The sequence below is a fragment of the Heterocephalus glaber genome, unplaced genomic scaffold, assembly GCF_053883595.1.
Source record: "Heterocephalus glaber isolate CG9 unplaced genomic scaffold, H.glaber_assembly_v1.0 deba00001744, whole genome shotgun sequence".
Classification (NCBI taxonomy): domain Eukaryota; kingdom Metazoa; phylum Chordata; class Mammalia; order Rodentia; family Bathyergidae; genus Heterocephalus; species Heterocephalus glaber.
This window is the reverse complement of record NW_028258450.1, coordinates 2,185,049-2,193,795: the sequence shown is the minus strand read 5'-3', so window position 1 is coordinate 2,193,795 and position 8,747 is coordinate 2,185,049. Positions and strand designations below refer to the sequence as shown.

General features: G+C 54.2%; 2 protein-coding genes across 2 annotated transcripts in view; one reads left to right on the top strand and one right to left on the bottom strand.

The window, feature by feature from the left end:
* LOC101725302 (very-long-chain 3-oxoacyl-CoA reductase-B-like) overlaps nt 1-8,747 on the bottom strand; it is a 52,968-nt gene that overhangs the window by 12,456 nt on the left and 31,765 nt on the right. Inside the window, exon 14 of the mRNA XM_087200520.1 lies at nt 2,852-7,901. The gene's annotated coding sequence lies outside the window, so the exon portion shown is untranslated. The remainder of the gene's footprint in view (nt 1-2,851; nt 7,902-8,747) is intronic.
* Nucleotides 5,928-8,685, top strand: LOC101724918 (biogenesis of lysosome-related organelles complex 1 subunit 3-like). Its single transcript, XM_087200521.1, has one exon. The coding sequence runs from the start codon at nt 5,928-5,930 to the stop codon at nt 6,462-6,464; it is 537 nt and encodes a 178-aa protein (XP_087056647.1). The 3' UTR covers nt 6,465-8,685.

Here is an 8,747-nt window from a genome sequence, read left to right as displayed (position 1 = left end):
AAAAAGGCCCGGGCTGCAGCTCAATGGTGGAGCACGAGCTCAGCAGGCTGAATGCCCTGAGTTCGTCTCCAGCACCACCAAAAAGCAAAGAAACAAAAAGCCTGCTTTAAAAAACACATCAGTTGGGATGAACCATGCCTGTAATACCAGCAGACCAGGAGGCTGAGGCAGGAGCCTTACTGTGAGTTCAAGGCCAGCCTGGACCACATAGGGAAACCCGGTCTCAAAATACAAACAAAAAATGAAAAAAGGGGCCAAATAAGCCTCTCCTCCTTTAAGTTATGGGTGTCAGGTATTTTGTCCCTCGGTGCCAAAGCTGACTAATACAGTCAATGTCAACGAACCCAAAGGTCATTAAGTGAAGCAAAATCAGCCAGGCACAGATAATCAAATACTGCAGGATCTCGTTTCAATGTGGAGTGGAACTTAGGGCAGAGGAGGGGGAATAGTGGTTAATCAGGACTGAGGCTGAGGAGAGGAGGGGGATGTCGGTGAGGGGACATAAAGTTTCACTTCGGAGGAATAAATTCAAGAGTTCTATAGCACAACACGGTGAGTATCGGTCATGACAATGCACTGCGTTCTTGGAAAGGAGAGAGACGTTAATCGTGGGCATCACGGAGAGAGAGGGAGAAAGAGAGATCAATGTAATTCACTAAAGAAGAACAGCACCATCTTCTCATGAGATGCAGCAAAATGACTTCACGAAACTCTTCCCAGATTCCTGATGCAAACTCTCAGTAAGACAGGCCCAGAGGGGCTCCCTTACATAAAGGGCCAAAGGAATGGACTAGGAAACAAACAAGTCCTGCTACTCTGCGAGTTAACCATTGAAGACAGAATTTTCCCCCTGACCGCAGGCTCAGGGTGTGATGCCACTCTGAGGGCCTCTTCAACATTATACTGGATCCCTGTCAGCTGGAGAAGGCAAGACAAAGAAAGGGCACACAGGTGAGAGAAAAGAAGGACTGGGTGTGGCGGTGCTCGCCTGTGATCCCAGCCCTGGGGAGGCAGAGGCAAGAGGATCACAGCAAGCTCAACGCCAGCCTGGGCTAATCGTGAGTTCAGAACACAACAGAAGAGAACAGAACAAAAAGGAAGAGATAAAGCTGTTTGAAGTTGAAATCCCAGCACTCAGGAGGCTTCGAACTCGAGGCAATTCTCATGGCCTGGGTCTCCTAAGTGCTAGAAGGACAGGCATGTGCAACCACTCAGGATGATGGAAATGGGCCTCCAATCAGACTGTCAGGCCCATGAAGGTAGGATCCCGCTTTGAAGGTCACCAGTGTCCCCAGAACTACCCCACAGAAGCCCGGGTGAAGAGGATGAACTCTGATGGGTGGAAGGGTAGGTGGGTAGATGGAATGGATTTAGAGGAATAGAAGGAATGGGGGCCCAGAGGGATCCCAAGTGGGGGACATGACTCAGAGGGCCCAGAGTAGGGTGAGATCTCAGAGGCGTCTGGAGGAAGGGAGGTTCAGAGGGGGAAATGGGGACTTAAGAAATGAGGGGTCCCAGGAAAGGGACAAGGGCTCAGGAAGGGAGGTAGGGACTGGAGGAGGGGCCTCAGGGGCCGGGTGGAGAGAGGGGTGAGGTCCAGCAGGGCATCTGGGTTCACAGATGGGGGCAGAGGTTGCAGAGCCCGGGCCCAGGCTGGCCTGCAGGACAGGAGCTCCCCTCCTCCTCCCCTAGCCACAGCGAGGGCCCTGCTTGTCCCTGAAGGGGCTCTGGGTTGCGGTGAGGGCACAGACGTTGCTGGGCACATAGCGCACAGTGCTCCTCTCTCCCCGACATGGTGGGGGCTCTGCCGCACACTTTTTTCCGGAATTTTCAGTCGTTTAGGTCCTGGCTGCATCTTCACCCTTCCTCCCACCCTACCCCCCACACACTCCCTGTCCTGGGGACTGAACCCAGGGCTTTCTACTGAGCTACACCTCCAGCACTTGACTGATTGATTGATTGATTGAATGATTTTTGGTACCGGGATTGAACTCGGGTTCTTGCGCTTGCGCAGCAGGCAGCAAAACCACTGAGCTAAATCCCCGGCCCCCTCTTTTTATATTTTATTTGAGACAAGTCAGTAAGTTGCCCATGCTGGACTCCAACTTGGAATCCTCCTGCCTCAGCCTCCTGAGCCCTGGGATTACAGATTTGCTCCACTGTGTTTGGTGATACTTGTTTTCTTTTCATTGCCAAATGGTGTTCTGCTGTTTGGCCCTGCCCCACGTATTTTGTTCTCATGGGGGTTTTGCATTTGTTTTCACTTTGGGCTGATCTCTCACAGAATAGCACCCAGGGACACTGCTGTGGGAAGAGCTTTTGTGGGCTAGGACACTCAAGGGATCCTGCCCCCACTGCACCCCGCTCTCCACACTCATGCCTGGGACAAATCCCCGCTAAGGACCTACTCTGTGCCCTACACACGGTGGCAAGCAACACAGAGCCAGTCCTGGGCACACAGTCTGCCAGAATCTCAGGATGATCCCGAGGCACAACTCAGACACCTCCTTGTTGAGTGTGATGAAGGTGACAAGGAGAGAACAAAGGGGACAGTGCGCTGACAGTACTCACAGGAGACCGATTCACCCGGGGGGCCTGAAGCTTTCCCTGAGGGACAGAGATCTGACAGGAGAATAAGCAAGGGGGGCAGGCTCACTGGGCAGGGGCAGGGAGGGGAAAGGGCCGGCCGTGGGCTGGAGGTGAGGGAGCAAAGGCAGGTGTCTGACCGCCCGGAAGAATGGGGTGCTGAGCGAGTTACACCTCTGCCTGGGCCCCAGGCTGATGCACCCCCCGACACACACCAGCTTTCTCTCTCACAGCAGGTACACAACGGCCCACATACTGTACTCACTCATTTGTCAGACTCCCCATTATAACGTTCACTGCAGGACACGGACTTTTGTATGGTTCACTGAGCCGACAGCAGACTGGTACCTTGCAGGTCTTAGGTAAAAGTTTGTTGAAAGAATTAATGAACTCAGAAGACACTACCCTAAGAGGACAAGCAGCAGCCACCCTGGAGACCCTAATGTGGGAGGGGAAACCTGAGCCAATAAAAATGTCTTGCACCTGGGCCAGGGATTTGGCTCAGTGGTTCTGCCACCTGCCTCCAGGGCACAAGGTCCCAAGTTCAATCCCCAGTAGCAAAAAAAAAAAAAAAATGTCTTGCATGTAATGACCATGATCATAAGAATAACGTAAAGGACCAGGATTTAGCTCAGTGGTCCCAGCACCTGCCTCAAAAGTGCAAGGTCCTGAGTTTGATCCTCAGGTACCAAAAAAAACACACATAAAAAAGTGACCACAGCTCCCACTGAATGCACCTACACTCTGAATCTCCTCGGGCATTTTTCTTGTTAACAAATTTGTTTCCAGGGCTGGGGAGAGAACCAGGGTCTCATGTGTGCTAGGCAAGCAGTCTACCACTGAGCTATAGCACCAGCTCAGTAACAGATTTTTATAACAAGAGCATCCATATTTTTATGGGCTATGTGCTAGAAATCTTACTAAGACTTTTATGGGCTATGTGCTAGACATCTTACTTAAAAGTTTTAACTCATTTATTCTTCATGAGGGAGCAACTTCCAAAATGCCAAGCATGCTCTTCCCTCAGGGCTTCACCCTCCTTTCTCTCTTCCTGGGATGTTGTCCCACCAGGGACTTGCTGTTTCCTCTCTTCCCTTTTTCAGAAAGACTTTCCCTCATCATCCACTACCCAGCCCTCTTCTTTCCCTGATCGTTTCATAGAGCTTCTCACTAGCTTCGGGCGTGTTTTACTACTCGACTCTTGTACTAAAACCTAAGCCTCACAGGGATTACAATTTTTCTTAGAACAATGCCCAGAATACAATAGAAGATCGCTAAGTGTCCAATGAGTAAGTGTTCCTTCTACTCTGAGACTTGGGTACGCTTAGAATGCCATCTGGCAAAGGAGGAAACTGAGGCATACAGAAATTAAGTGATTAAGTCGAGCGTGGTGATGCTGTAATCCCAGTACTCTGGGAGGCTGAGGGAGGAGGGTCTTGAGTTCCAGGCTGGTCTGGGCAACTTGGGAATTTAGCAAGGCCATCTCAAAATAGAAAACAACAAGACCTAGGGATGAAGCTTAGTATGAAGATCCTGGGTTCAATGGTTGCATCTCCAGTAACTCAGAAAAATAAAAATGGATTGATTAGTGAGCATTGGAAGTGAATCCTTAGCACAGGCCCAGTAACAGCAATTATTATAATTACTAACCGCTTACTTTGTGCCCAGCCTTGAACTAGTGCTTCATACTGAGTCATCTCCCTCAATTTCAGGTATAGCCTTCGAGGAAGGCACTGTCGCAACCCTCACTTGGGAAAGCCAGCGCTGAAGTCACCCAGCCAGGCAGGGGCGGAGCCAAGGGTTCGAACCCGGGGGCATTCCTACCCTGCACGCATCCTGGGGCCTCCATCCAGCTTTTCCTTTGCGGCCCGCGCCTCCTCCCCCAAGGGTCTGGAGCTCACCCCTGGGCCTGGATCGGGGTTCGGAGCCCATAGCTCCGCCACCATCTCGGTGTGCAGAAACTCAAACACCGCGGTATTCGCCAAGCACCAGCCTGAGCCCCTACCTACTGCCCCAGCGCTTCCTTCATTGGTCAGGCTGAGCAAGTCCCGCCTCCTACGGATCCGATCCCGCCCACCCCCTCTTTCATTGGTGGACTAGATTGGCCCCGCCTTCTTGCCTGGGCCTGGAGGAGTGCTCCTGAGGTTGGGCAGCGGAGGAAAGAATCTACTCCGCCTCTCATTGGCCGTGTGTGATAACATTGTCCGTCCTCGCTTTGGTGCCTTCCCTGCTTCCGGGTCTTCGCGAATTCCCATTTGAAATAGCACTAGGCAGACATTCTCATTTTTAAAATTTTTTATTTTTGAGACAAGGTCTCGCTATGTAGTGCAGGCTGGCCCTGAACTCCCTATGTAGCCCAGGCTGGCCTCAAACTCGCATCGATCCTCCTACTCAGCCTTTCGAATTCTAAAAGTATAGGTGTACATCACCATGCCTAGCACGTTTGTTTTTTTTTGGGGGGGGGGTTGATACCAGGACTCAAACTCGGGTCCTTGCGCTAACGGGTCAGGCGGTAGCATTACTGAGCTAAATCCCCAGCCCATGCATTCTCATTTTTTAAAAACACCCGAGGTGTGCACTACAGACTTTCTTCCAACCACAACACGGAAGCTCAAGCCCAACCGCTTCCGCATTGGTCATGCTGCTATCACGTGACTGCTGTGCACGCCCTCCAAGCTGGTGCTGAGAACTTGCTTTCTGAGTAGTAGAAAAGCGACCCCCCCGTCGTGATTTCACCGATGCACGCCCAGCCTCTCCTCCTATTGGTTGAGACTGCTGTCCTCCCAAGGTGTCTTCCACGCGCCTCCTTTCGGTAGCGGATTCCTTGGGCTCCGGGCTTCTTCAGTCGGGTGTGGCCTTTGGTTAGCACCTTATGCCCCCCGACCTGCTCCCTGTTAGTGCGCTCTCCCGAGTTCCCCACAGGGCGTCCTGTGTGTGGGCGTCCCTGGTCCCTGAGCGGCTCAGGAGCCCGAGTGCTTCCGGGTGAGACAGGGCTGGAGGACGATGCCTAGGTGCGGCCTCTGCCTTCCTCTCCGGAAGGAACTCAGTTTAAGTCTCGGGGAATTGGTCCCCCGGCCTTGATCGAGGTGTTGCTCAGTTTCCCCATCTGTACACTGCAGTGGCTGGAGCCCCATCAGCCAGTTTACAGAAGGGGAGACTCGGACAGAGGGCCCAATCCCTGAGCGACCCAGTGCGGCGGTCTCGCTCGTTCTCCGGGGCGCCTTCTTCTCACGCTGTCCCTTCCCTTCTCTTGTCCCCAGCTCCACGCCATGGCGACCCAAGGTCGTAGGCGGAGGCTGCCGTGAAGGTCCGGATGATGGTGTCGGGGGGAGGCAGCTGAGATGGACTTGGAGCCCTCTGCGTCCTCATCGTCAGAGGAAGAGCTGTACCTGGGTCCTTCGGGTCCGACGCGCGGCCGGGCCACGGGGCAGCGGATCGCCGGGGAGGCCGCGGAGACAGACTCGGACCCGGAGCCAGAGCCCACGGCCGCGCCCACGGACCTGCCTCCGCTCGTGGTGCAGCGGGAGGCGGCCGGGGAGGCCTGGGGCGTGGAGGAGGCCCCGGCGCCCGCGCCCACGCCCGCGCGCTCGCTGCTGCAGCTCCGGCTGGCCGAGAGCCAGGCGCGGGTGGACCACGACGTGGTGGCGGCCGTGAGCGGTGTGTACCGCCGTGCGGGCCGTGATGTGGCCGCCCTGGCCGGGAGGCTGGCGGCCGCCCAGGCTGCAGGGTTGGCGGCGGCCCACAGCGTGCGCCTGGTGCGAGGGGACCTCTGTGCGCTGGCCGAGCGCCTGGACATTGTGGCTGGCTGTCGCTTGCTCCCGGACATCCGCGGTGTGCCAGGGACTGAGCCTGAGCAAGACCCGGGACCTCGGGACTAGCTGAGACCTTCCTTCCTCATCCGACTGTCCCTGGGACCTGGCTGTCCCTGTGTCTCCGGTCACCCCATGCCTCTCCACTTTGATGTCACCCTAGGGGCTCCCGGCGCACCTGGATAATGCTCTGTTTCTCCCGTCGTTCTGACCCTGCTCCTGGGCCTGGCATTGGGTTCTGAGCCCGCTTTCCGGCTTGAGTCCAGCCCTGGGAAATACCTGGCCCACAGTCTGTTTCCACCCTGGAGCTCACTGTCCCCACCTTTCTTTGCCCCCCATCTTTCCCAGGTTGTTTCTGCCCACAGGCACTTGGACCCCGGCATCTTTCTTCAGGCCCTTGCCCATGGCCCTAGGCTTTAGCACACCCTCCGGAAGTTTGTGCTCCCTCACTGGGTCCTTTTTCTGCTCCCCAGCTTGGCTGTCCTTCCCATTGCTTCTGTTCCTTTCCATCTCCAGGCTCCTCCTCCTCGGGCTTAGCTCCGTCCCCTCCTCCTGAGTCCAGCCGCGCCCTTGGATAGATTATGCTAACCGTTGCTTTGCCATCCTGCATATGCTGCCTTCCTGGTCCTGGTCCTGGTCCGGAGGTGCCTGATAGTTTCCTTCCTCAGGCCCAGATGATGCTCCTTGGTGACCCAAGGCCGTTCCCCTCCTCCAGACCTCTTGGACCAAGGTCTCTGCCAGACCCAGGAACTCTCTAGCAGAGGTGGTGCCACTCCTGACCCCAGACCTCAAGTAACCCCTTCAGGTACCTGGGCCAAGTTCTGCCCATGCTGGTGTCTTTGGCGCAGTAGGGTGCAGCTTTGCAAAGAGCAACCTGCCATTCACTCTGGTTCCTGAATCTAAAGACTTGGACTTATGACCCAGCTCCAGGACTGGGTCGAAGCCTCTTTCTGCACCTTCTCACCCACTTCTTTTGATCCCAGCGATGGACCCTCAGCCTCGGTCACATTTTCCCCCGAGAGTGAAGCTGAAGCTGAGATCTGAGCCCCCAGGATGGAGGGAAGGGAGGAGAGTTCTTTAGAGTCTTTAAAACGCAAAACACTCCCCCTGGTGGCCACAGTCTTGTCTCCCCGCCTGAGTGGGGGGGGTGGGTTTGTCCCTGGGTGGGGCTGGGGAGGTCCCCGAACAGGAGAAGGGGACCTCACCCCACTTCCGGGGTAGATTGTGACTTATGTCACAGAAAAGAAATAAAGGAGCCAGGGAGAGGCACAGAAACGTTTATTAGGCAGAATTTAGCAAGTAACACTCAGAGTGCGGTCCTTGTGAGAGAGGAGGGAGGGTTATGGTCCAGGTGGGGATTTTTGTGTGGCCTTGGGGTCCTCAGGATGGGTGATGTAGGGTGCCTATCCTGCTGTCTGTTGGGCCCCTCGTGTGCGGGGCTCTGTTAGGTTGAAGTTCCGTGTTATGCTGCCCACGTGTTGGCGCCGCTTCCTGGAGGATAGAGGTCTGGGAGCAAAAGCAAGTTACAGGCTTATTGTGTCTTTGAGACCCTCAGGATTTTTGCTGGCTGTGGTGGCACACACCTGTGATCCCAGCACTCGGGAGGCCGAGGCCGGAGGATCTCGAGTTCAAGGCCAGCCTGAACTACATAGTGAGACCATACCTACCCCCTAAAAAATGAAAAAGATGCTTAAGATTTTTTTTCTTTTTGTAATTTCCTGGATGGGAAAAAGGCATTGTAACTTTGGGCAATGTTTTGGTCCTGAAACCATAGTTTTTCTTTTTTTGGTACTGGGGATCAAACTCACGATCTTGCACTTGCAAGGAAGCTGTAGTTTTTCTTAAAAGTGTAATGGGTCGGGGGAGTGAGACAGGGTTATGTTGGCCAGGCTTGCCTTGAACTGGGGGATCCTTCTGCCTCAGCCTCCCGAATACTAGGATCGCAGGTCTCTGCCACCACACTTGGCCTCTACTTGGTAATGTATGACTTTATAATTATGATTTTCCTCATCCCCTTTGGACCTAGCTTTTCTGTCCCACCACAGGTTGGTAATTTGTCACAGGGTAGGGGTCCTAAGACTCCCCTGCTCGGCTTATTGAAGATGAAACTGTAGTTGGGAAATCACCGTTCCTCATGTTTGCCCTGCTTCTGGATTTGTTTGTATTCAGTTAATTTGAAATACATTTTTGGGTACCTGTCCTGTGCTGGGTGCTGGGGGTAGAGCTGCCAGTCCCTGCCCTCACAGCCCAGTAGGGGAGGCAGGCATTAATAAAACAGGAGTCCTAGGAATCGTAATTTGTAGTTGAGCTACTTTTCAGGCACTATGATTAGAGCCCTAAAGAAATACAGGA

Bases quoted from the DNA above. Each gene is read 5' to 3' on its own strand.
- LOC101724918 (XM_087200521.1), top strand. From the start codon at position 5,928: ATGGACTTGGAGCCCTCTGCGTCCTCATCGTCAGAGGAAGAGCTGTAC.